At 47.0% G+C, this 26911-nt stretch overlaps 3 protein-coding genes, 1 long non-coding RNA gene and 1 other non-coding gene across 6 annotated transcripts in view; 3 read left to right on the forward strand and 2 right to left on the reverse strand.

Annotated features, from left to right (window-relative positions):
* The window catches only part of LOC142563530 (uncharacterized), a 36796-nt gene extending 29264 nt beyond the window's left edge, over nucleotides 1-7532 (reverse strand). Inside the window, exons 1-5 of the mRNA XM_075674076.1 lie at nucleotides 7183-7532; nucleotides 6418-6545; nucleotides 5340-5426; nucleotides 5227-5275; nucleotides 856-2702 (exon numbers count right to left, since the gene is read on the reverse strand). Coding sequence (XP_075530191.1) covers nucleotides 856-2702; nucleotides 5227-5275; nucleotides 5340-5426; nucleotides 6418-6545; nucleotides 7183-7303 — 2232 coding nt within the window. The 5' untranslated portion in view covers nucleotides 7304-7532. The remainder of the gene's footprint in view (nucleotides 1-855; nucleotides 2703-5226; nucleotides 5276-5339; nucleotides 5427-6417; nucleotides 6546-7182) is intronic.
* Nucleotides 7533-7565: 33 nt separating this feature from the next.
* Nucleotides 7566-19665, forward strand: ND-75 (NADH dehydrogenase (ubiquinone) 75 kDa subunit). The gene is made up of 6 exons (XM_075674078.1): nucleotides 7566-8290; nucleotides 9243-9560; nucleotides 11071-11541; nucleotides 15657-15962; nucleotides 16791-16946; nucleotides 19304-19665. The coding sequence occupies exons 1-6, from the start codon at nucleotides 7634-7636 to the stop codon at nucleotides 19607-19609; spliced, it is 2214 nt and encodes a 737-aa protein (XP_075530193.1). The 5' UTR covers nucleotides 7566-7633; the 3' UTR covers nucleotides 19610-19665.
* On the reverse strand, nucleotides 13841-26140 carry LOC142563534 (uncharacterized). Of its 2 annotated transcripts, XR_012824326.1 has the most exons (3): nucleotides 25113-25541; nucleotides 23084-24510; nucleotides 13841-13855 (listed from the first exon to the last, which is right to left on the reverse strand). It is a non-coding gene; the product is annotated as an uncharacterized LOC142563534 (long non-coding RNA). The 2 variants fall into 2 exon arrangements; XR_012824327.1 differs by lacking the exon at nucleotides 13841-13855 and having other exon boundaries at nucleotides 24279-24510; nucleotides 25113-26140.
* On the forward strand, nucleotides 23708-24260 carry LOC142563533 (uncharacterized). Its single transcript, XM_075674082.1, has 2 exons — nucleotides 23708-23916; nucleotides 24062-24260. The coding sequence occupies exons 1-2, from the start codon at nucleotides 23708-23710 to the stop codon at nucleotides 24258-24260; spliced, it is 408 nt and encodes a 135-aa protein (XP_075530197.1).
* On the forward strand, nucleotides 25820-25893 carry TRNAT-AGU (transfer RNA threonine (anticodon AGU)). Its single transcript has one exon. It is a non-coding gene; the product is annotated as a tRNA-Thr (tRNA).
* Nucleotides 26141-26911: the final 771 nt, after the last annotated feature.

A 26911-nucleotide genomic window follows, 5' to 3' on the forward strand; every position in this document is an offset into this window, starting at 1 on the left:
ACCATTTGTGTCCTGTTTCCAAAGGCAGTCACTGTTACTCCATGTCGCCTTTATTTATACACTGTTTCTCAGCCTGTCTAGCTATTTCAAGCAGCATTGCATCAGAGCAGAAACCTCAGTCAGCAGTGGAAACAGTTAAAATGCTAGGTGGCACCACAAAGTAGCATCATTCTATGGTTCACTTAAAACATGTTCAAAGAAAGTAACAAGAAACACCTGAGGATGTAAACTCCCCATTGGCATCAATAACCGCATGATGTCACATTGCAAAACAAACAAACAAACAAATAAATAAAGCAGTAGAAATAGGGTGCGGGTGCAAATTACAGGCAGCATCTTGTTGCATGAAATTCAAGCATAATTTGTTGTAACCACCGTGACAACAGGACAGCAGCCATATCAACTGTAATATAATGCTGGCATGCAACAGAATCCACAATTACAGTATGTGAAGGAATCAAGGTGCTACTAATCACCTACAACACCTGTGATGTCATGCAGCTGCGTTGAAGCTACATTTTTCAGCCCCAGAATTTCCATTGCTCCAGCTAAATAATATGTAATGGATTTCCACCTTTCGCTACTTGTGCCCTGGTATATTTAAGATTGTGTGGTTTAGCGTCCCAAAGTGTATTAAGAGTGACACCATTGTGGAGGACTCGGGATTAATTTTGACAACCATGGGTTCTCTAACATGCACCCTAAGCACAGTGCTCATGCGCTTTTGCGTTCCACTACCATCGTAAAGTGGCTACTGCACCCGAAAATTGAAGCTGCAATGTTGTGCTCAGCAGCAGACCACCGTAGCCCCTGAGTAGCTGCCACTGCGGGTGCCTTGTATTGTGAGTGACTCACCAGAGCTAGCATCTGCCAGATGTACTCCTCGATCACGCCCCAGTCCATGGCACCACCACTCGGCTGCTCTTGGCTCGACTCAGTCTTGGCTGGCACTGGTGATGTGGCCAGGCCATCTGCTGGCAGCAAGGAGGGAGACACCAGAGCCTCAGCTGTGGGTTCCGGAGGCATGCTTTCCGCTTGTGAAGTCACAGAGGATCCCAGCTCCACTTCAACGCTAGGTTCTGACGGGGGTGAGGCTGAAGACATCAGGAAAGATGCACTTTCTGCGGAAGACTGCTCAGACTCGGGAGTCAACGGAGTTGTCGTAAGAAGGTTTTCAGGGGTAGTCAGGTCTGCATGATGCTGCTCCAGTGACACCGTAGCCAGGATGGACTCCACAGGTTCAATGAATGAGCTCCCCTCTGAGCCCTCATTTGAAGGAGGCAGTGCTGTTGTTCCAACACTAACGTGTTCAGACGGTGCTGACAGCTGCAATAAAAGGGGCTCAGTGGATGAAGAATCCTGCATCTGTTGTTCCTGTGATGGCATGGGCAATTCTGATGGTGCAGGTTCAGCAACAGAGCTTGAACTCTGACCTGTCTCTATTGATTGCAGAGCTGGAACTGAAAAAATAGAGGTTTCATTGGATTCGGAAGACAATATTATTGAGGGACTGTCGACAGAGGAAGTCTGCTCCGTCAGATGCAGTTCTCCCAATGGCACAGTTGCATCTGATGAACCTAGTTTTTGAGTAGAGCTTTCAACAGGCTCTGCCTCCTGAGGCGTGGATGATGGAGCAGTAAGGGGAGCAAACTGCTCTGACGGAAGTGATGAAGAGGTAACAATTTCTTCAGACATGGCTGGTTTTGTGAGCAGCTGGTCGAACAGTGGAGCAATTGAGCTCAGAGTCGCAGCAGGTTCTTCAATGGAACTCGTGCCAAGCCCTGTTTCCACAGGTAGTGAAGTTGCAGTTGCCAATGAAGAAGGCTGCTCGTGCAACTGTGATGAATAAATGTCCTGCGAAGATGTCAGCAGGCTAGACTGCTGAGGATCACCTGAAGGCAGCTCCGAGCTGTCTACTACTGCAGATTTGTCAACTAAGCTTGCACTCAGGTCTGTTTCTGAAGGTAGTGAAAATTCACTGGCTGGCATGGATGACTGTTGAAGTACTGTTGAGGACAGAAGTTGGTCAGTGGTAGCATAGTCAGGCTGCTGAACAGGCAGTGACGGTGTAGCCAGGTCAGACAACACAGCCGTATCTGAAGAAGTTGCACTGAGGCCCATTTCAGAGGGTGCCAGGGACAAAACTGCTCCAGTAGGTGCCGTGTCATTCTCTATTGTGTGATTCTCCTCAGAAAGTGATTCATCTGCTTCCTCATCAACTTCACCAGGGATTGGCTTTTCTTCTGCACCATCTTGCTCATCTTCACCTTCTTCCTCAACAGATACTTCATCAGGTGCATCTTTCGCCGTCTCCAACGACATACTCAATGGCTGCTCACTAGAGGTAGCCTTTTCTTTCTCAGGATCTGCATTGTCAACTTGTGTGTGGTTCAAAGCCGGTAGCTGTGTTACACTGGCTGTCACAGGCTCTTCTGAAGCTTTATTACTGTCTGCTTCATGTGACAAATCGACCTTTACATCTGTCATAAATGAGGACGACCAGCTGTCAAGTGAAGATGTTGCTAGATCATCGACAGTGTTCTTCAGCTGGGTCTTGGCATCGGTCTCGTCGTTCAGTTCAATGGCTTCCTCGTCATCGCATATAGAACCACTCATAACAGTGCCGTGTATCTTGCATTTCTTCACAACTGCTGGGCTTGGCATAGCCTCTGTGGGCACAGGCTCTGTGGGCAGTTCTGTGGCTGCAAGCAAAAGTATTCTCAGCAGTAGCGAAAACCTGTGAGACAGGTTATAAAGCACTTAAGGAGGCCCTGCAACACCTCTTCTTTAAACCAGAGAGTGCACTGAGGAGAGTGCAATACTTTGCAATATTCATTCAATTCTTAAAGACATTGTTGAGAAGAACCTAATAACATATATGTAGAGCACAATGGTTACTTTCCCCACTGCCCGTCAACACACTTCCTCTCAAATGCCTACAGTAACTTGCAATGTCTATTCCTCCTTCCAACAGTGCACTTATGGTGACCCTCCAAGGTTAGCGCCTGACAAGGGTGGCCCCAACAGGTGATACAATGAGCAAGATGTCTTAACAAATGCCGCTACCTAGTAGAAGATTAGAGGGGCATGCATATGTGTGGAAGCTTTTGCTCAGGATTAACTCATGGACATGAATAACTGCCCAATGGCTGGTGCATATCGTCTGTCATGCAGTCTATTACAGGTGCCACAAGGTTACTTTTGATCGTGATTGAGCCCAACTGGTCAAGTTTCTCAATCAAGATTGGCTCACTTGCACAAGCTGCAAAAGGACCCAATCCCTGTCAAGAAATTAAAATTAAATTATGGGGTTTTACTTCGGTTTGCCGGTGACATTGTTCTATTCAGCAACATTGCAGAGGAGTTACAACAAATGATTGAGGGCCTTAATAGAGAGAGCGTAAGAGTGGGGTCGAAGATTAACATGCAGAAGATAAAGATAATGATGAATAGCCGGGCAAGGGAACAAGAGCTTTCAGGATCGCCAGTCAGCCTCTAGTCTTTGAAAGAGTATGTTTACCTAGGTCAACTAATCACAGAGACCCCTGATCATGAGAAGGAAATTCATAGAAGAATAAAAATGGGTTGGATCACATACGGCAGACATTGTCAGCTCCTGACTGGAAGCTTACCATTATCATTGAAAAGGAAGGTGTACAATCAGTGCATATTACCGGTGCTGACATATGGGGCAAGGACTTGGATATTGACAAAGAGGCTTGAGACCAAGTTAAGGACTACACAAAGAGCGATGGAACGAAGAATGCTAGGCATAACATTAAGAGACAGAAAGAGAGCGGTTTGGATCAGAGAGCAAACGGGTATAGCCGATATTATAATTGACATTAAGGGAAAGAAATGGAGCTGGGTAGTTCGTGTAATGTGCAGGTTTGTTAACCGTTGGATCATTAGGGTTACAGAATGGGTACCAAGAGAAGGAAAACACAGTCCAGGATGGCAGAAGACTAGGTGGAGCAATGAAATTAGGAAATTCATGGGTACTGGTCGGAATCAGTTGGCGCAGGGCAGGGGTAATTGGAGATCGCAGGGAAAGGCCTTCATCCAGCAGTGGGCATAAAATAGGCTGATGATGACGATGTGTCAAAACTACCATCTGATAATGAGGCACGCTGTAATGGAGGACTCCGGAAATTTAGACCACCTGGGGTTCTTTAACATGCACCCAAATCTAAGTACACAGGTGTTTTCACATTTTGTCCTCATAAAAATGCGGGCTGCCACGGCCGGGATTCAACCCTGTGACCTCGGGCTTGGCAGCCCAACACCATAGCCACTACACGGCGGGTGCTGACGAGAAAAATGATTCCAATCGGGCCTGATCGCAATTGAAAGTGCCACGTGTGACTTATGTATATGTCATAGACTGTGACAATATAGAGTGCCCCTTGATAGCTGCAGGAGAGATCGAGCAATGTTTTATGCGACTGTGGGCTACCAGCTGCATGCCAGAGAACAATATTTAGTTTGCATGTTCAGGACCGCATTGTCTACAGATTTTCAGAGGCCCCACAAACACAAAAGGTATAAAACATGCCCATACGTGCTTCTATTTGGTAAATATTAAAATTGAAATAAATGAGGGAAGCCACAATAAGGAAGCTTGTTGAATGGCATAGATTAACCCTTTTTGCTGGTCCTATTGAGGCAGACCTTATCTGCAATAGTTGAGCCAATCGCACCTGCTTTGGTAAAAAAAACATTGGGTAGTAAAAATGGCATCTGTATCAGCTACGACACAAGCAATGGTCATCATTTCCTGTTTCCTTATACATTTAATACCAATATCACAGAGAAACTTGCAACTGTGATCAAGCCTGATCCAGATGAAGTGCTACCACGTTGGCACTTTAGATCACAACTTTGCTTCATCTGGATCCTGTCAAGTGCAATCCCTACATTGTGCTTGAAGCTTGCACTAAAAAATCTGCACTACAAATTGTACCGCATACTAGGCGAATTTTCCAGGTGCTTTCGAACCACTTAGCAATACCTGGTGCACTAAAGCTCACTCAACTTGATCCAGATTTGGACTGTGCAGCAGCAATTGTCATCGATCGCGATAGAAAAAGTTCAATCCTGATAGGGCTCAATTGCAATAAAAAGTACCCATGTAGCACTGGTATACTACAAGTTCATGAAGCAATATGTGCCTGTTAGATTTGGCTTTGGAGCATTGACTATCAAAACCAAAATGGCAGAGGTTACCTTGTGTTGCTTCCTCTGAAACTGCCTTGAAAGGCTGGATGGACAGAACCTAAAAATCAAACAAAAGGCTGTTAATAAGAATCTATTTTTACTGTGCCATGCAATGTGCTTACCTCAACTTCAACAAGTTTTTCTTTGGCTACAAACATCTTTTCAATCTTGATAACATTTTCTGGGGCGTAGCCACGCTTTTTCCCGACCTATAAAAATTTGTATAGAGTGACGAGCCAACACTAATATGTTGCAGTAAGTAGGCAAGAGAGAGAGAAAAGTTTAATAACAAAAGCACACAGGTCGGCTCTGCACTGGGTGAATAATGATAACGAATGAGGAACAAGATCACAAATGATGGATGAAGCAAACTGGATAACTAATACCCTAGAGTCAAGACACATTCTTTTTAAATTAAGGGAAAATGAGACATCCACCCAAATGTAGCAAATGCTACAAAGGAAACCCATACAGGTTCCTCGAAAGAAAAGCCTCACAGTTAAAGAAAAATTTGTCCTGGTCCAGGACTCGAACTCGATACTACTACCTTTCCGGGTAGCCGCTCTACCATCTGAGCTAACCAGACAGCTAGCAGATGGCAGGGCAAAGTCAAATTTGTCAACAACTTGAAGCAAAGGCAAGAGCTTGGCATAATAGTTCTGCGGAAACCCGCAAGGTGAAGAGAAGTAATTAAGGGAAAATCAGACATCCACCAAATTGTAGCAGTTGATACAATGGAAACCGATACATACGGGTTCCTTGAAAGAAAAGCATCGCAGTTGAAGAATAATTCGTCCTGATCTGGGACTCGAACCTGGGACCACCACCTTTACTTCTTAATTACTTCTCTCCACCTTGTGGGTTGCCACAGAACTATTACGTCAAATTCTTTTAAATAATCAAGGATGGCCCGAATACTATATATCGCCATGCCAAAGGCCCTCTGACAACGCTTCGCTGTCAAGACAAGCAAGAACATCAGCCAACCTCTGTTGATTTTCCATGCATGTATTGATGGCAATCACACTGCACATGCTTTATATTCATGCACATGGCACAGCTCGCAGTCTGAAAACTCAGTGTGTCGCATGAAGTGCATGTAAAGGCATGCAATTGTCACTCCCAGTCAAAGACCACGCGGAAGACTGGCACTGACACGCTTAATTTTTGGTGGTAGCTGGAGGCGAGAGCAGCGAGTACCTGAACGTGCAGAACATCGCTTTTCTCTGTTCTGCCGAAGACTGTGACCTTCTCATTCTTGCCAAAATTGATGAACTCCTCTACGATAGGCGCATAGGCCTGTAACGTGACTCCTTCACCTAGTTTTCCTGCAACAAGAAGCACATAATTACTACTATATGCTATATAAACATATTGAGGTAAAGTTGCAATACGTTTCATTATTTCGGCCACAACAAAATAAATTTGAACAGGCATCAAGTCCAAAAATGTATAAGAAGGCGTTTCCAAAGACAAGTTCGTCGATACGATGACAAATCAAAACTGGCGCAAACGATAGGTTGACTAGTTGTGTCAGTTACCAAGCTTTTTTATACCGCTGTGCATGCAGCCGTGAACGGGCAATCGGATTTGCCTCAAGAAATTACGCAATACACAGCGAGCGAGTTAAAAACGGTTTGACGCAAGCGACCTTATTTAAGCACCACCACATCCAGCCAAAAATCAGCAGCCGGTGCAATTGTTCGAAGCGGAGCAACGAGAGAACATTCCCAGCGATATCAGTTAGATGACTCAAATTATGTCACAAGCTTTCAAGATCGCCAGACGACACTGGCCGCTTGTTTCCTTCGGTTACCGGCTCGCTATTAGATAAGCTGAATAGTCCGATACAGTGAAGTGCACAACAGAAACAGCAATATGTTTTCGTGTGGCAAACTGGCAGTCAGCACTTTAGAAACCACGGCATTTTAGAACCCGAGGTCACACAGCATACCGATATCTCACCTTGGCAGTCTTTGTCGGCACATAAGATGTGTGTCGGTGGACTTGGCGCTCTAACGAAGTGAATTTCACATAGAAAAGCCATGAAGAGCACAGCGCAAGGAAAACCGCTGGCGAGCGCCATGCTCCGAGTTGTAGTACACGTCAGGGGGAACGGAGGCTAGTAGAGGCAGCAGCGCCGTCAAAAGGAGCTGACGTTACGGTGCGCGGCGAAATGAGATCGGCGCTTTCGAGTTGACGATCTAGCCGAGCAGCAACACGAAAGCAACATAGGTTTTCGGTCAGGTCATCCGTCACATTTACACAATTCGTACGCGAAAAAGGGGGCTCCGGCTGGCTGCTGCCGCAGAATCGTCGGACCATGCTAACCGCGATAATACAGGGGGCGCTACAGTCAATGTGACCTCCATCACCACCACAGATAGGTCGGCCGGTGAGCCGATCCCGTATAAACATGCTTCGTGTGCCGCTAAACCAGGGGCTCAGGGCCTCGTTCAAGCCCCTGGTACAGACTGCGCTTCCCCTGCGCACTGCCGCATGCCTGCAGCAGCAGAAACAGCAGGCGAAGCCCGAAAAAATTGAGGTCTTCATTGACGACCGGCCCGTGCTCGTCGACCCCGGTACCACCGTGCTCCAAGCTGCCGCAATGGTTGGGGTTGAGATCCCGCGTTTCTGCTATCACGAGCGGCTCTCCGTGGCGGGCAACTGCCGCATGTGCCTCGTGGAAGTGGAGAAGTCCCCTAAGCCCGTGGCCGCGTGCGCGATGCCTGTGATGAAGGGCTGGCGAGTCCGCACCGACTCGCCCATGACGCGCAAAGCCCGCGAGGGGGTCATGGAGTTCTTGTTGATGAACCACCCGCTGGACTGCCCCATCTGCGACCAAGGCGGCGAGTGCGACCTGCAGGACCAGTCCATGGCCTTCGGCAGTGACCGGAGCCGCTTCACCGACGTGCAATATTCGGGCAAGCGCGCCGTCGAGGACAAGGACGTTGGACCGCTGGTCAAGACCATCATGACCCGCTGCATCCAGTGCACGCGCTGCATACGCTTCGCCAGCGAGGTGGCCGGCGTCGACGATCTCGGCACCACGGGCCGTGGCAACGACATGCAGGTGCCTTCCAATCCCTTCCCATGTTCAGCATCGTCTGTGGCTGCTATCTTCGAAAGACACGCAATCGGCGTTTCTTTCGTTTTTCAAGTCCCACTCTCTGCTGGAACATGCACCGCAGCCGTCAATACATGATGCATGTCTTTGCGCCTCAAACGCAACGTGGAAAGATCGTGCATTTACTTTCTTTTTCGTTTGAATGGATAAAGCTGTCTAGTGTAGATTCCTCGTTGGCGTCGCATAATTCTCGCACGTGCGCTACAGCGCTGCGTCACAAGTTGATGCCTGCGCGTGATTATACATTTTAATAGTTTTTATTTACTAGTTGTAACAACTTGTCATTATTTCGCATTATTGGCGGCGCCTTCAGGACACCAAAGTGGCAACAGTAACACCAAAGCTAAAACCTGGGCTCGTCCTTAGGTTAGGACACGCTCCGGACACGGAAGCCTCAACCTGCGGACCGCCCTGCTTCCTCCTTTGATCCCCCCTGTGCCCCGTGAGTGCCCTGCAGATCCTGCGCTGCCTGCTTTATTGTAACCTCAGATGCCCTCCTGAGGGCCCTGTTTGCCGGTTACATGTGCCCTCCTGAAGCAGTACTGGTAAAAAATGCAACCTATCGTCGTGACAAGAAAAGCACCCTGCAACAAAAAAGGTGCCACGCGAGTTCTGCGGTACTGCTGCGTCTGTGCGAGGAAAATTATTCAATGCTAATGAGGAATCTGCCGCTGTCTAGTGCCTCTGCCAGGTGTTCGCATATCAACAAGTGAATTTTTCTCTGTTAATGTTTTGACAAAAACAAATGGGCTTATGTAAATATTTACAAACACATGTCTGCTTGCAAAATCTCTGATAAAGACAGTTCTTGTCGAGACATGTAATATGGCTAACACTGTGATGTTCACTGCCTTAAGTCATGCGACTCGCCCATGGCTGAAGGTGTTCTCTTACCCAGGTTGGCACCTACGTGGAGAAGATGTTCATGTCGGAGCTGTCAGGCAATGTGATTGACCTGTGTCCCGTGGGAGCCCTAACATCAAAGCCATACTCTTTTGTGGCCCGGCCATGGGAGACGCGCAAGGTGGAGAGCATCGACATACTCGACGGCTTGGGCAGCAATATCGTTCTGAGCACACGGACGGGCGACTTGCTTCGGGTGCTTCCGCGGGGTAATGATGACATCAACGAGGAATGGATCTCGGACAAGACGCGCTTCGCCTGCGATGGCCTTCGCCGCCAGCGCCTCACAACACCAATGCTGCGAGACCAGAAGGTAGGGCACCTTTTGTGTATGGCTGTTCATTGAATCACAGGCCCAATTTGCATACGAACACTTTTTTCGATAGCCGAATGAGCAACTAGTACTTATTTTCAGGAATAGTTTATATGTTCCATCCATTATACTGTAGACATTACAGGCTCCAATGCATTTCTAATGTTATTTTTTTCTCTGTGATTGCCTTGAATAATATGCTACTTCTTGCTGGAGGAAAACCTTTGTATTTATTTATTATTATTATGTTCATTGTGGGTTATGTGGCTGCCTACATTTGACATTGCACTCTGCTTGTGGGTTTGACAAGCCACATGACCTTGAAAGCTTATCTGATGCCACAACTCCGTGCTCTGCCTAATATGGAAGTGAATGATTGGCTGGTTTGCAAGGCAGAAAGAGGATTTTCTACACTACCGCACCTGGGATAACACAGCCCTTGGTATTGGCAATCGGTATTGCCATCTCGCAGCATCATCCGTCTATATATAGAGCAGCCTGAACATCGCACGTAAGTGCGTTTTATACAGTTCCCAATTTGTAGATGTCTTTTCATCAGCCTTGCTTAAATGCTGAAAGTGCACGAAAATGCATGGATAGAGGCATTACACGACCTGTTTGTGTTCTTTCGCACTTTACTTTCAGTATGTCGTACCAGCAAGGCCGAATTTCTACCCTTCTCTTGCTTAAGTGGCCTCAAAGTGATTTCGAAACAGATTTAGCTGGCTGAAGTACTGAAATTAGTTTTATTCAAATGGAGTTACACCGGGTCTTCTGGTGCAAAAACAACTCAAACTATATCGCGCTTGATCTTTTTAATCATTCACATCTAAAATACAGTGAGTAAGTTGTGCGTCAGCCTTCCTGTCCTTGAAGGAAGGACTAAAGTAAAGTGGAAGCTGAGCTGTTCCTGGTGGGTCAGGTGTTCAAGGCGGAGGTATTATTCACACTGCCTGTCTGCCATTGCATGCTCCTGGTTTTTTACGCGTAATTCAATGTGTAAGCAGTAAGCACGCGGGCCATGCTATGCTCCCAGACTTTCACTTTTCCCCTGATATGAATACCTCAGTTGAAACCGAAAGTAGCAGTGACTGCTGGCATTGCTCTTTTTTCTCATTTGTATTTAGTCTGTACAGTAGCAAAAAGAAAAATGCTGAAACCATTGAAAATGACAAAATCAGGTGTAGTTTTCTGGTTTTTCTGAAGAATTTCTGGCGTGGAGGATGGGGCCTTGCACACCCTCTCACTTACTCTCTACTACACCTATGTGCATGACACCATCACCTGTGCCTACCAATCAAGCACCTCTCTCTCCTCATACCCTGCATGTGTATTTTCCTTTCACTCTTTACTCTTCTCCTCCTCATTCTCGTTATCATTAACTGTCAATAGCCACCAACCACAAAAACCTGAGTAAGTAGCTAAAGAAAGCTGTCGCTTTAAAGTTGCCATCAATTGCCAGCAAGCTCACCCTGACATTTTAACTAACAATGTCAAACACATGGCGCAGGGAGTGCTGCAGCCGTGTACCTGGCCAGAAGCACTGTCAGCAGTGGGCACCCGCCTTTCGTCTGCCGCTGCTGCTGCATCTCCAGACGGCACAGGAGGCATTGTGGCTGTGGCAGGTGCCCTTGCTGATGCTGAAGCCCTGTTAGCGCTCAAGGACCTGCTCAACACATTGGGCGCAGAAGTACTATGCACAGAAGAGCGGTTCCCAGGACAAGCGGACATGCGTGCAGACTACCTGTTCAGTGCGGGCCTGGCTGCTGTTGATGAAGCGGATCTGGTGCTGTTGCTGGGTGCCAACCCACGCTGGGAAGCCACAACGCTCAACGCACGCATCCGCAAAAATTGGCTGCACAACGAGCTTCAGATAGCTGCTGTTGGCCCACCCATCGACTTCACTTATGATTATGAGCAGCTGGGTGACAGCCCTGCCACATTGCAGGCCCTAGCATCAGGATCGCATCCTTTCTGCAAAGTGAGTACTGCTGGGGCTGTGCTCTGCTCAGGAGACCCACGAGAACAATGCAGCTTGTTTGCATTGTATACATGGGAGCATCTCAGCTGAGTATGAACAGCTAAAGCTACCAACAATATTGAACATTGAGACACTGTCTGGGATTTCATTAGGGGAACAAGGATGTGAGCCTGTATAAGTAAAATACATGTCTGCAATTGCAACCCGAATCAGTCTGTCCAAGTGTAATGGACCTTTTCCACATCCCTGTAAGGTGGCTACCCTTCACAGCTCCAAATACCCCCAAGAACTCTTATCCACAGGCCCACTTCGTGCATTTATAGAGAAAGCAAAAAACGAATGCTGTCTTGCCTTGGCTGCTTTGTCCACTGTTTGTGGTGGGGTCCTTTGAAAAGGAACAGTAGCTGCAACCTTGTCCCAGAGAACTGCTGCCTCAGTGTGCCAAACACCACCAAGTCAACACCACATTTCTTGGAATAATGCATGGAGAAGAAAGCAGAAATAAAGACCTGAGTTAGGTTGACAGCCCCAGCAGATTTTACCCTGTGGACTCTGCGTTTCAGACAGGAATGGAGTATGTGTGTGGATGATAATTTCTGGGCGTCACCGCAGCTTTTCAGGGCAGCCAGCTTACATAGGTGTGGAAAAGGTCCATTGGGCAAACTAGCCTTTTACAACCAACTATCGTAACAGTAGTTGAGTGTCTCAGATAGTTGCCATTGACAGCCAAAGTAATTCATTCAGGGAGATTTGATAGGAACTAGGAAACAAGGTTAGGCTACCTTCTTTAGGCATAGCCTTTTTTTTTTCTCTCTCTCTCTCCACCTCGCCCTCTCTCTGTGTGTCAGCAATCAGTGGAACGGTGTTAAGTTGGTGCAGTTTTTTGTTGCTGGGCATGAGATCATGGTGACCGTGAATTCCTACGCTCACAACCGCGCTCTTATGGTGGCACTTGGAATTCAGAAGCACGCATGTGCACATTAAAGAACTTTAGGCCTTTGAAGCTTATTCAGAATCTACGGCTGCATGTTTGATCACAGCCTAAATGCAGAAATCAATGGCTTAAAGAGAAAAATAAGTTGAGTTGCATCAGTAAATTATGCATTACCAGAAGGGCCAATCCTGTTGTGAGATGTGGCTTGGTAAGCCAAAAAAGGCATAAAAGTGAAGTGAAGTTTAGCGAAGTTCCCACGCGAGCACGCCATGACGTCGTGGATTTTGATGGCAGCTGCTTGGACCTGGTTAAATCCTTATTGGTGACGATGAACCACCATTGTATTTTAAAGGAGTCTGAGACTAAGCTTAGCAAGCTGCTGGATCATTTACTGCACCACAATAACCCAAGCTTTGAAATTGATGACGTCACTTACTGGCATGAGGGTTCAGCACAAGGTTAAATGAACAGAAGAATTAACGAAAATAAAGTTTTGAAAGAATGCCTTATCATTCTACACCGATTTAGTGTTTCTGGTTAGTGTTCCTTTAATCCAACATATACATGTTGATACAGGCATGCACTGTGGGAACGCTATTAAGAAAATGTTTTATCTGGTTCGGACAACCTTTATCTAGCAAAGATTTCGAAGTATGAAACTGCGGCACTGAATGCTTACAAAAACAATATAGATATTTCGGTTTTCACACACGGAAGGTTTGTATGCAAGAAAGCATGAACTACATCCACTACCAACAGACGATACCCAAAACCTGAAAGTAAGAAGCAAGTGGTGAATTAACCATGCACAAACATATGCCACAGGTAATGTGGGTAGTGGCGTTGGAAGGAGTATTTCCACTCTGCCAGTTGAGCACAGATGCACTTGTTGGGAGGAGGAAAAAATAACTTTATTGTGTCCTGAGGAACCCCTCCCCACCCACTCTTGGTTTAGTGGCCGGCAGGGGTCGCGGGCCGCACCCACGTTGGGACGGGAAGCCCAACGTGGGTCCGTTGGGACTGTTATATCGCCTTTACCGCCTGGCCACTGGCAGAATATTTAAGCAGGTAGTCATACCAAAAGCATTTAGATCTGGCATATTAGAAGTGGCACATGAGAGCATCATGGCAGGACACCAAGGTATCAAGAGAACAACCGATCGCGTCCTACGTGGGTGCGTAGTTATTGTTGGGAGTAGCAATTATTTGCGGTGAAAACGTGAGGTGAGGTTTTGCAGCTACCATCTGGCCCTGCGAGCATTTGCGGTCTTCCACACTCGCTGCTACGCTTCCAGAGTTGAGAGATTAGCCTTTGTTCATTGTGCAGCAGTTGAGATTGTGTCGCAGTGCATGCTGCTGTGGCTTGTGAGAGTCAAAAATCTGGAGAGAGAGACGAAGAAAAGGTTATTCAAAGGGCTTATTTGCACATCACTTCATGCACCATTGTGTAAAAAGTGCTGCGCAGGGCTTTTTTTCCCTTTCTTTCTTTCTTTCCTTTTTTGTTGTTCTTGTCATTTCAGTATCTTTTCAACACAATTGCAATAGCTACTAAATCCATGTTGTTGCAGAATGTTTGTTTACTACGCTAAGTTTTTGTTCAGTTTAGTGGTACCTTGAATGCCCGGCTGTGATATACTGAAAAACACATTTACATGTCTTGGGGCATAGCTTGTCTCCAAACAGTGATAGCAATCTGTCTCGCTTGCGTATCCTTTCATTAGAACTCTGCGCTCGCTACTTTACTGTCAGGAATGCTATGTCACGCTGATAAATGCGCATGCCGTTCATGACCTGCAATTACTGGGCTTGTAGTGCAGGGTAGTTGACTAGCTTACTCCCCACCCCCACCCCCCTGGCAAGATGCATGCAAACACGGACAGGTAAGCCTAGGTCAGCTCAACTTCTGACTCGACCTGCTCACTTGTTAGTACAAACAAAACTTCTGTCATTGTGCTGCCAGCAAAGCCATTGCACACATGCTCTGAATGTGGTGATATTGGTTTATTAGCATGGATGAATGCAAGTGTTGCTACTATCTTGCCTATCTAGAACAACGCAAGGACAAATCCTAGCGACCACATTTATTACTTGGAAATCAATACTAATAGCGAAGAATAGGTGCCTTTCATCTCTTAATGCCAATTATTATTGATAAAAGCTTTCATTCATTTTGTTGAAATTTTGCATTACCTATACACAAAACTGCACTCCCATTCACAAGGCATGTCATAAGAATACACATCAGAAAACTTGTATATTGAAATTTGTATCAACATTGGCTGGCCAATTACAAGATTGTTTACAAATGGAACTATTGTGAATTCAGCCCCTGGTTCATAACTTTTACCTGTCTGTGATGTTCAGTTTCAGTGGTTCTTTTTATTAGCTGTCTGCTTGCAGTTGCACTGGGCCATATATACAGCACAGTGGAACCCTATTGATGCGGGTGTCGCTGTTGTGTCTTCCCTGCTGCTATGTCACATTTTTGCGGTCCTGACTTAAAGCCCATTGACTCCTATGTATTTTGTAATGTTCCTGCATGTTGCGATGTAGTAGAATGCAGTGGTCACATGAATTATGTGGTGCAGAGGCAAATTTGGAATTATGAAATGCCAGCAGTATGTGATGGTCAGTCCAAATAAGCTTGTCACGGCATGGTTGCATTTTTTGCCTGTTCCTTAATGTGAGCTCATGCGGTGAAGCATATTAAGAGCGGAAAGGGGCCACTGTTATGGAACATAGTATGTGTCCCTTAATTATATGTGGACGCAAAGCTGTCTTCTTTCAGCAGTTTCTTGAAAACTGCATCAGTGGGGTTCTACTGTAGCTGCTTAAAGCAGCTGCAAAAGCAATATTTTTTTTTTTCGAGCAAGTTGGCAGGCCCTACTAGGCCCTTCCTTAATAAATATCAAGTCATGCTGCCAAACCTACTTATCAACGACAAAACAGCAGTGATGGTGTACAATTGTATAATTAATAGTTGTCCACTTCACTATTCAGTTTTCAAGTCTTCCCAGTTAGACACTACGAAGCTGGTAACCTGGTGTAGCCACTAGTAAAATATTTATAAGGGAAAGCTTGATGCTGCGGATATAGATGCTCCTTATGTACAGTTCTTGCATTTACCTTACTTCGGCTGATAAACTTCAACTTAAGCCTCGTGGCCTTTTTTCCTTGCCAGACCCTGTCACAAGCCCAGCGCCCCCTGGTGTTGGTCGGCAGCGTTCCACTGCAGCGCTCCGACGGAGCGGCCGTGCTGTCACTGGCACGTCAGGTGGCTCGGCAGGCTAAGAGTGCCGAGCCTGGCTGGCGGGTTCTCAACGTGCTACAGCGGACGGCCAGCCAAGGAGCAGCCTTGGACCTGGGGTACTGGCCGGGCCCCGACAGTGCCCGCCAGGCCAAGCCGTCTGTGTTGTATCTGTTCGGTGCTGATGAGGGTGCCGTGACGCGGGAAGACCTGCCTGCCAACTGCTTTATTGTCTACCAGGCAAGCTTCTTTCCTTGTCCACATAACGCCTGCTCTAAAGGCCAACTGCAACAAAATTGCAATTTGGCTAAAATAGCTCTATATGAGTAATATATTAGCATTAAAGCGATCTTGGCAAAGGTGCAGGGATGGCCAATGTCTAAATTTTCATTAGCAGCTAAGTAGATGATAAATGCACCTGGTAATCAGCGGATATGATGTAAGCCTGAGCATGTCACCGCCAAGATTTTTCAGCACACAGCCAACAAACAGCCACTGCCTTCACCTAACATCGCAAATCGTGCCAGTCACTTCCAGCAAGTGGTGATGGTGGTAAATTTTTCTCCCAGTTGTGGTATTAAAACCATATACCTTTGCCAGCTTTTTGTGACGCATCCACTAGTATTTCAAATGTAAAATTTTGCACAGAGGCGGCTGTGTATCTACACTGTCTGAAAGTAGGCATTTTAAGTGGTCTTGCATTTCATTGCAGTTGGCTTTTAACTGTAAGATCGAACACGTTTTGGGATTGAAGCCTTTGTTATTTTTATATTATTGTATCACTATCATTGCTTATTTCAAGCTGATGCTGTAAGCAACAGTGATAAATTAGTTTCCGACCATCTATTTTGGGAGTTTTTAACAAATTGAGCCATCTATGTAAACATGCATGAAAGCACAAAAGAACATGTGCACTCTGATTTGGTCACGCTGCTTGCTTGGGTCGAGTTCATAGATGAAATAAACGTTCCGCTTGTATTCGGCTGCTTTTAGGAAAGCTACGTCGCCTACTTGGTTGTGGGAGTTATCGAGTTGTCGACCTGAATTCGTTCGGTTCCTCTGGTCTAGGGTCATCACGGTGACCGAGGAGCTGAGTTGGCAGATGCGGTGCTACCTGGTGCAGCCTACACAGAAAAGCAGGCCACTTATGTGAACACGGAAGGGCGTGCTCAGCAAACGCTGCCTGCTGTCACCCCTCCCGGCTTGGCTCGTGAGGATTGGAAGGTGAGATTCCTATATTCCGTTACTAAGGCAGCACTACTAAGGATACATAGACTTCTCTCACATGCAAGAAAGATATAGGTATACATTATGTAATTTAATGCAGCATTAAGTTCCACACCTTTATGTTGCAAAATATAACACGATTATTACATGCAAGACATCGCAGATCTGAGAACTTGTTTGACTGGACAAGTAGAGAGACAGTTTTGTGACCAGCGGCCACAGTGCACCGCTGGCACTCGCGACTAAAACATAGTAGACAGTTTTAGTTACACGTACGCAGAGACTTCACGCACACAAATGTGAAAGCTCTACATACCATACGCGCCCTGCACCTGAAACGCTTTTAGCTACACGTACGTGACGTACGCGACGCACGTCAAAAGCGACCATGTGTCGCCATCTATCGCCACGTATAAACACTGCTGCAGCCATTGACATCCAAGACAAATCAAAGCCAAGCCAGTCGAGTGGGATTGGCACGCAAAACATGTAAAAGTGTGTTCTTGTGCTGATCGGAGCTTCGCAATGCATAGAAGTGCTATACCGCATGTTGTCCTCGAAAGTGTTGCACTCCCTTACGTCTAGCAAAAAATCCAAGTCGCTTTTAGAAAAACAAAGGCGCGGAGCTACCTTCTCGGTGTGTTTGGCTGCCATATGCTCTCATTTGTTAGAGATCTCGCGAGACCGCCGCGTGGAGCTCTCTACGTGCGCAAGGAACGCACGCAAACTTTTGAGTCTCACGTACGTCCGTGAGACTCACGCAAACGCTTTGCGTTCTGCGCAGGCGCACTGCTCACACGTAAGAGCTCTACGTACGTGAAACTAAAACTGTCTAGTATGTAGCATATCGGAAGCGCCAAGATGCATGACAAATATGTTATTTCACATAGCCTTACATCCACAAGTTGTAGTTGCAATACATGAAGTATTTGTGCACTATTTGCATAGCTTCTGCAGCATTGCCTGCTAAGCATGAAACGGAGTGTAGCCATGGTGACAGTGTTATCCAACAGCCTTCATTAGAGAAATGAAACTGCTGAAGGCAAATCCCTACACTGCTGGCATTTCAAAGCTTGATTTCTATGGTGCTTTTAGTCCTTCTTTTGCCTTTATATTGTCCTTGTTTTATTATTTTGATCCATTACTTGTGATGTGTGTGTTGAAATGAAACAGACCCTGCATCTGTAAACAAAAACTAGTCGTGCATCCTTACTGATGAATACTATATGTGTTGGAAAATTTAGTATTTATTACACCAGTAAACTAATACCTCTTGTCACATGGCACGTCTAATGTCATTCACAGTAAATGACAGTCGTACTGAATGTCATTGCAGTCTTGCATTCCCCGTCTACACGGGTATACAAAATGGCGTACGCAATTGTTGATCGGTACCTTGCGCACGCAGGCACTTGGCAATCGAGATGTATAATTTCAGGTTGTGCTTCGCCCTTCGCAAATCGGTGAGGTGGTCTTCCCACGTATGAGTCGCACTTGCATGAGTTTGAGAAACTCATTCATTTGGCGAATGCCATTAGCTGTGAATGTCATTCATTATGCCCATGTAGAACCAACAAATGGCATTAAGACGTAATCTCATTTGTTGTGAATGATATTACACGTGCTGTTTGGCAGGGGTATAAGTTGTTTTGTATGTGGCAGCACAGTTACGTCACCTTTTTTTTTTTCTACCCACACAAATGCATATTTGTTTTAGTAACATCGCACATAAATGCACTGTCACACTAGGTCGACATAACACCACTGCTAATATAATGCTGATACCAACAAACTTCAGTCTAGGTGGCAGACAAGTCTTTCAGCTAGGCTGATGCCAACTGATAATAAAAATTACAGTATGAGTGTATGCACACTGTCAGTTTACATTGTGACGGTCGTGATTATAGCTAACACATTACATTGGTGTTGTTGACTTTCCATGATGAGATCAGCTTTAGGAGACAGGGACATCAGATGAAGGTGACGCAACATAGCACTGTAACTTACTGAATCTTTATTCTGATATGCATCTGAATAAATATTGATAATGGTATCGGAACAAAGTGGAAAAAGATCAAAACCAAAATCAGAAAGTGCAAGACAAGACAGCACATGCAATATCTGCCTTGTCTTGTACTTTCTGATTTTAGTTTATCTTTTTTCACTTTGCTTCTATACCATTGTCAATATTCATTCAGATGTGCATCAGAATAAAGCTTCAATTAGTTCAGGACTGTGCTGCATCGCTTTTGTCTTGTGTCCTTGTGACCTCATGCTGGTTTAGCATTAAAGCAAGGAAAGTGTGGGTCGAATTGCAGCAAATGATACAGTGGGAGGGTGATTGGCTGCCGCAGGTTGTTCGTGCTTTGTCAGAAGTGGTAGGAGTGCCCCTGCCCTATGACAACCTGAGTGAGGTGCGGGGTCGCATGAATGAGGTCGCACCACACCTGACACGTTATGGGGAGCGCCAGGAGCTGCTCGTTCCCGAGGAGGATAGCAGTGTTAAGGCTGGCAAGACGGAACTCTCCCTACAGGAACCCCTAAGGCCGCAGCTGCTGGCACTGCGCGACTTCTACATGACGGACGTCATCAGCAGGGCGTCGCCCACCATGGCCCAGTGTGTGCAAGCTGTCGACCAGCAGGCCAGCAGGCCCTACTGAGCCACTAGTGTGTTTGTACATAGGAATAAACGCTTGAATAAACGCCTGCCGTTAAATTGCTTGCCTCCTTGCATTAATAACACAGTCATTCATCACATTGAGCAACCTGGGCACTCCATCTGTCAGGTCTGTGGGCAGCATCCTAACGTGGTACACACGTATTGGGAATGTCCCTCCCCTCGTGCACCACTACCACATGCATTACTATAGCCTCGTCCATGCCTTGCGCCTGGGAGAGCTGGGCCACATCTACCGTAGACCTGTGCCACACTCTGGCTGCTCCTTGTGCGCCACGTCTGCAACATCCAGGGGGCGATGGCACTCGTCAACAATTTACTACCCCTGAGCGCTGCCTCCGGAAGTGGGGATCATTTGGACTAGTCGTCACAAAGTAATGTTTCCTTGCATTAACCCTTACACTGCCATCCCCAAGATAACTCTGAAACCAATCTTCACACACTTCCTGCTACTCACAAGCATTCTCACTTTGCAAGTTCACTGGATCCTTACCCCTCTCCAAGCAACGTGTCCAAAAAATAATGTTGAAGACCAGTTTGCATCTATTATGATGTCGGCTAAACACAAAATTTGTAGATAAAACTCTCATGGCAGGTAGAGCACATTTCTCAGTTTCTTGTCGATTCGTTTTGGTAGGGCAGATGGCGAGTTGGCGTGGCTTGTCCATCCATGCTTTGACAAATGAAGAAATTTGTGAACTGTTGACGAATACTTTAGAACGTGGACAAAAGTAGTGTTGTAGAACTGAATAAACGTATGGAAAAAATAACATGGTAGAGGTTGAGAAGCTGAAAAAAAAAAGAAAACCCGACAGTTAAAGGACAATCATTAGCAAAATTTTTAAAACCCCTAGTGCCGCGAGGAAATATGCTTTCGTAGCATGTGTGCAACCAATCCAGTGTACAGTCGAGTGGAAACTTCTAGACCACGGCATCAGAAAAACATTTTAATTTTTTCTATCAGAGCTGTGCAACATGGAATTATCTCAATGCATTACATTGGTTGAACAGGCACACATATGCTGTGCAACTTGATTTCAGCCTGCATTCCAGGTGTGAAGCCTTGTTTGTAGTGAAGCTATGTGTTGTAGCGAATTGCAATGGCAGATTCAAAGTACGTCCAGAGCAACATTTTCTGCTCTTTTTGGAGCAAGTCTTTTCCAATGGCAGATCGAGAGCACCATATTAGTCTTCTACTGGCAGATTTAGAGCACAGAGGCGATATCACTACGTGGGAGCAATCAAAACTGCTGTGCCAAAATCAGCGAAGCAGACCTGAACTTTTGACTGATGTATTTCTTGTTTCTTGCCAAAACACTTCTAGGCCTACGTTTACACCAATATCGACGGATGCAATGAATGCAGCTATACCGCATTGTGCGCTTTTGCTCATGCTACTTGAGCAGTACCTCTGAATGTGCCTATTGAAGTTTGCATAGTGTAGAGATGATCCTGACTGTGACGCTGAAGCCAGTGCTTTCAAGCAAGCCTTCGAAGTATTGTTTTGGCTTCCTGCCATGAGGCCAAAAGCAGTCGGTTACATTGAGAATGTCGTTTGCTGCTCCTCAATGAGCAGCTGCGTGTGATTTGTAAGGATAGAGTGGTTTGAGGAGAGGGGGCTGTAAGTACTAGCATAGCTTGAATCATATCCTTACTCGCCATGATGTCAGGATACTACTGCATACGTGAAACAAACATTACTCGCTGCGTTTGCTCTGACTAACCCCACTCACGCTTGACGATATCAGAAGGCTAACTGTTGGTGTCGGTTGTGTTATCTTCATCTCCAGGAAGGTCATGGAAACAAAGATTGTTGCAATACAGTCTACTAGGCTACAACTACTACAACGAAAGTGTAACTACAGTGGCTGAAGCGTAACTGTGGCAACAAGTGATGGGAAGCATAGCTCTGACTATGGAGTCTGCCGCCTCCGCACGCCTCTACTTCAAAGCCATGTCTGTGCTGTGCCAGCCACGCTTTCTGCTAGAGAGGGTGGTTTCCCTTCGTACCCACCTTCGAGTTTGACAGTGCCCTGTAGCTTTCTAGAATCCCGGCACTCAGCACTGTGTTCACAACAGTGCCATCACTGCATGTCCCGTTAGATTCATCTCCTGTTGACCTCTTCACATATCCGCTTGCCCCGTCCCCTTGTGATATAATTAAGCTTTTCACACTTAAAAAAGAAATAATTGTGAGGTGTGATGTGCCAGAACCATGACGTGATTATGAGGCACACTGTAGTGGGGGACTGTGGATTACTTTTGACCACCTGGGTTACATTAACGTGCAGCTAAATCTAAGTACATGGATGTTTTTGCCTTTCGCCCCCATCGAAATGCGGCGGCCGGCGCTGGGATTTGATCCCGCGACCTCGTGTTTAGCAGCTCAACACCGAAGCCATTAAGCAACCATGGCAGGTTTTTTGTACTTTGTAGTTTCAATTGTCCCTCTAGATGTTATCTTCTAAAGTGTCCCCTTTTGTGCAAAGCTGCAATGTGGGAGTCAGCAATTTGTAAAAGCTTTTTCAAAAGTTTTGTAAAAGTTTGCACATTTGCTTCTACCCTGCCTTTTAGGAAATAACATCTTCCATTGTTGGTCGGTGCTTGTATTGCTGCCTGTTTCTACGTCACTACAGTGTCGTGCGTGCGGCGCTATGCATCACGGAGAAGCCGCCGCTGGGGGGCGGAGGCGCAGACGAATCGGCACGCAAGTATAATGCGGGTAGCTGCATGTTCTGTGGCTGCATGGTGTGCACAGGTGCAAACTTGCTCTGGCGGCAGCACTTATGTTCCAATTGCGGATTTGGAGGCGCCGCTCTACGCCGCAGTCGGTCGCTCGCGGAATGGTCGCTAGTAGTCACCCGCTCCGAATCTTCCATTTGAATTCGACAATGAATAGGTGCGGTTATCTATGCTACTCTCGCCTACTCCGTAGCCGAAACGCAGCCGTAGGAAGGCAGGCCTTGTTTTATTGACTGTGTTATGTTGTGTACCAAGAAACTAAAGGCTTTCTCCGCCCACCTCGCCCAAGCAAGAATCTAATATGACCACCATTGTTTTCAAATGGGCGCCGTTCCTAGCCGCCATCATGCGAGTGGCCAGAAAATAAAGACACAGCTTTTTATTTATTATGTTATTTTTTCTGGAGCGGCGTACAATTTTGGCTTTTTATGATTGTAAAGACATGCGAGACGTTTTACTCCCTGTCACATCGACAATTTAGTAGGCTCTGAACACTTCTTCTAAGGCTCATCGACATCACCACTGTTCTAGTGTGGGAAAGGAGGTGAAGGAGGCGGAAAGAAAAATGTGGGAAGAAAAAATGCTCGGAAAGCCAGCGCTATCTATGTATAGGTCACAAAAACAGGAGATTAAGAGACAGCTCTTATTTGATAACTCGCGGGGCAGCTCACTATTATTCGAAGCTAGGACGGGGGTTTTGAGAACGAAAACATACAGGGCTAAATTTGAAGACGTGGACCTTTGGTGCACAGCTTGCGGAGCCGAAATGGACACCACAGAGCATATAGTGCTGAGATGCACAGACCTTCGCCCGACTCTGGCAGAGGGAACAGTGGTAGATATGGAAGGGGCATTGGGTTTTCCCGGGGAACGAGGGCAAATAGACGAGAAAAGCGTGGCAGTAACGAAGGGGAGGCTAGAGGATTGGGGGAGGAAGTCAAGGGAGAGATAATACCATAAATCGGGGAGATAATGTTTCCTATACTTCTTTAGTTAGGTATTTTGGGGGGAGGAGGGGAGTGAAAACTAGTTTAAGGAGAAGATATAAAGAAAGAAAGAAAAATAGGAGGGAGAGCAAAAGGCTAGGTGGCGCAAGCCGCCGCCCGTTACAAAGGGTATAGCCGCCATCTATCCATCCATCCATCGAATCAATCCAATCCAATTTAAGAAAGTAAGGTAGCCGTTTTCGGAATGTGCAATAGCTTTGTTTATTCTATGGCAATAGTATGCAATAGGGAGCCAGGGAGCTACCTCCCTGCGGAGAATCGGAGTCTGCGGATGATCTAATAGTCCGCGTACTTTCGAGCTCAGTGTTGTAAGCTGCAATGGCTAAACGACGATGACGGTGACCACGATGGACGAAGACGACTGGGAAGCCCGCCTCGCGGACGTCGAGTGGCAGCGGTTGCAGGCAGCGCGGGATCAGGACGGGCTTCGCGACGGCCTGGCCGAGGGAAAAGAGCGCGCACTGCAGGCCGGTTTCGACCAGGGGTTCCGCGAGGGATTCCAGCTGCTTCGCCAAGTCGCTGTCTGGAGAGGCCTGGTTCGGTCAGTTCCCGCCGACTACTGCGGCGCTTAACGTCGATACAGGACTAGCACGGACTAAACGCAAGCCGTCGTGTCCTTCGTTCATCAAGTTTTAATTTGGCGTTTTTCCGTGATGCAGCAAATCCAGCAGTAATTATCTTTCCAGGGGTGCGTGCAGTTTCGCCGAAGGCGGCGATCGGTCAGAGCTGACTGAACTGACCGGCCGACTGGTACAGCTCGAGCGAGACCTGCTGGCAGGCCGCGCGGGCGCAGCGCAAGTGCGCGAGACCCGCGTCCAAGTGCAGTGTGCGCTGCAGGCGCACGGACTTAGCCTGCCAGACGAAGACAGGACGCAGGAGCAATAAAAAGAGTGACCACAGAAACACGCTTCCTTCCGCTCTTTATTCTCATTGTCGCCGCTCTGCGTTGCCGATTCGGAGCTGTTCCATTGCCTAGATAGGAAGCTGATCAGCAGTTCGTGCGGTGCGGGCTGCCTCTCCTCGACAGGCACGAACAAGTCGTTCCGGGCGATCTTGAGCCAGCCCCAGTAGATGAACGCCATCCAGCCAGTGGTGATCACCGTAGCGTACCCCGGCATAAACCTTCGCCACGACACTGCAACAACAGTTTGGAGGGCTGGTGGGAACAAGCTTCAGATCCCTCCCATCACGCAATGCTCGCCGGCTCACACACAGAGCGCATCTTTCGTGCCTCCTTAGCGACGCTACTGCGGCCCGCGCGGACGGAACGCAGTGCGCGTAGGCACGTTCGTTTTAACAAGACGGGTTTCTTGCAGCCTTTCTTGAGCAAGCGGCGGTACAGGCGCTTTAGCTTGGACACGCCGTCCTGCTCGCCCTGTCGCTTCTCGACTAGCCACTGGACAAGGCTACGTGCCCGCGCAGTGGAAGCGAGAAGTAGCAGAAGTGTCTCAAGCTGGTGGCCTTTTCGCATTCGCTGCATTATGTACGCCGCCGCTAACTCGCAGTCCGCGAGGGCCTGGGCCACCAGCGAGTCATCTGACGGCCGTCGCGACCGCAGAAGACGCCGAAGGGTGCGACACAGCTTGCGCACTCGGCCCAAGCCGCTCTCCGGAGGCAACCGATTGAAAACGGTACGCACAAGCACGCGGAGAATGCCGACCTCCGTTCCCAAATGACAAAGTCCGGCACGCTGAGTAGCCATGCGACCCCGGGCTGCCCAAGACTGCGGCTACTCACTTGCCCTTGACGCTGCGCCCTCGGAGATGCCGCTGTCGCTCAGCTGCTACCGATTGATGGAAGATCTCCGTCGCACAGTCATGACGCGCTTGTTCAAGTTTTGTGGTGATCAAATGCTATTAATGCTGCACCGCTCTTGTTCCCGACAGTGCTGACCCACGCTGACAAGCGGCAGAAATACGATATTAGATCACACTGGTCGGATGTTTACGAACGCTGCTATGCTTTATTCTATGCGCTGTGACGCTCTTTCACAGCTTTCACACGCGGAACGATTGGCTTGGCATGGATTGACGAGGCTTTTGCATATGGCTTTTGGCGATAGCTGCCAGTTGCATGACTGGCTGCTGCGTCCTTGCGTACCCTGCGTGTGCTACATTGAGTAGAGTGACTCTAGTGAGACAATCGACGCTTTATATATATTGGGAAGGAAAAATTCACGACGGTGGGTATGCGCAGTCACCCATACAACCGTGCAACACTAGCTGTGCTACTTGGTGCTGACACATGCAACTAAACGTCCACGGTGCATAAAATAAAGACGTTTGCCGATCCTAAAATTTTCGACACAGACACAACTTGGTTTGTAAACCGAAGATAATAGCTGAGACAACATGCCAAAAACTACGGATCATCAAAAATTTATCATTAAAAAATCATGCGAAGCTAATTGTACATAATAGGTTATTTTTGCAATCCGGTCCGTCGGCGCCGTGGCTTAGTTGGTTAAAGCGCCTGTCTAGTAAACAGGAGATCGTGGGTTCGAATCCCACCGGTGCCTGCATTCGCAAAGTAATGCCGGTTTTTTTTTTTTTTGTTTTTTTGCGTACACGTTCGCGCAGTCTTTGCTTCCTCCTACTTATGTAAAACCGCGTTTCACTGATTTGCTCACCAGTGCAATTGTTTGATTTTGCACCGATTGCCCCAGCTCTTGTTCCACTCTGATCAAGCATGGAAACTCAAGGCAGTTCATAACAAAATGTGCCCAACAATTAGCTATAACTGAAGCGTCAAGGGCTATGGCAGGCAGCATTTGAAAGGCCTTCAACTGATGAATACACTGGAGTCAGTTGAAGGTGTCAGAACACGATCAAAAGGAAGTAGTGCTTTGTAAAAAGAGAGTTGACATATCCATGCTAGCGTGCATTTTTTTTCTTTTTTTAATACAAAAGCATCAAATTGCCCACAGAGCGAAAAAGTCGGCGGCGTCTGTAGCAGCAAAACGCACCTTACCATTGGCTGCGACGCCATGTCATAGAATAAAGAACCAACTACGTCGCAAGTGCACTTCACCTAGCCTCGACGGAGCTGAGCGGGCGAAACGGAACACGTGCTGACACGATAGCGCACCAGTGATGCGTTAGGGTAGAGGGAATTGTTGCAACGGAGCAAATACTTCTTTATTCTATGCAGATACGGCGCTGCGGGGCAAGATGGGTTGTCATCGGCCTCACTCTCGCTTAATTAGCTGCTGCGCACGCCTGCCTGCCTAAGCGACCACTGCTGCTTCCTCGATCTGTCGTCATGCAGGATGTCCGTGGCACGCAGTGGCCTTGATTTCCCAGCAATATCATCTAAATGAATCCAGTCTACAGCCAACATGCTAATGTAGACACTGTACAAGAAAAAAATAACCCTCACCAATTTAATCACAAAACTCGATAACATATACCCCACAGCAATTAAAACTCCCCAAACATTATTTGCGGCACAAAACTCAAGCGACAGCTCAGCAGTGATCATCATCATCATCAGCCTGGTTACGCCCACTGCAGGGCAAAGGCCTCTCCCATACTTCT

The sequence above is a fragment of the Dermacentor variabilis genome, chromosome 11, assembly GCF_050947875.1.
Source record: "Dermacentor variabilis isolate Ectoservices chromosome 11, ASM5094787v1, whole genome shotgun sequence".
In the NCBI taxonomy this organism is placed as follows: Eukaryota; Metazoa; Arthropoda; class Arachnida; order Ixodida; family Ixodidae; genus Dermacentor; species Dermacentor variabilis.

Bases quoted from the DNA above. Each gene is read 5' to 3' on its own strand.
- ND-75 (XM_075674078.1), top strand. From the start codon at position 7,634: ATGCTTCGTGTGCCGCTAAACCAGGGGCTCAGGGCCTCGTTCAAGCCC. The intron at 9,561-11,070 runs GTAGGGCACCTT...CACATGGCGCAG, and splicing joins CAATGCTGCGAGACCAGAAG to GGAGTGCTGCAGCCGTGTAC. The intron at 11,542-15,656 runs GTGAGTACTGCT...TTTCCTTGCCAG, and splicing joins GATCGCATCCTTTCTGCAAA to ACCCTGTCACAAGCCCAGCG.
- LOC142563533 (XM_075674082.1), top strand. From the start codon at position 23,708: ATGACGGTGACCACGATGGACGAAGACGACTGGGAAGCCCGCCTCGCG. The intron at 23,917-24,061 runs GTCAGTTCCCGC...TTATCTTTCCAG, and splicing joins GTCTGGAGAGGCCTGGTTCG to GGGTGCGTGCAGTTTCGCCG.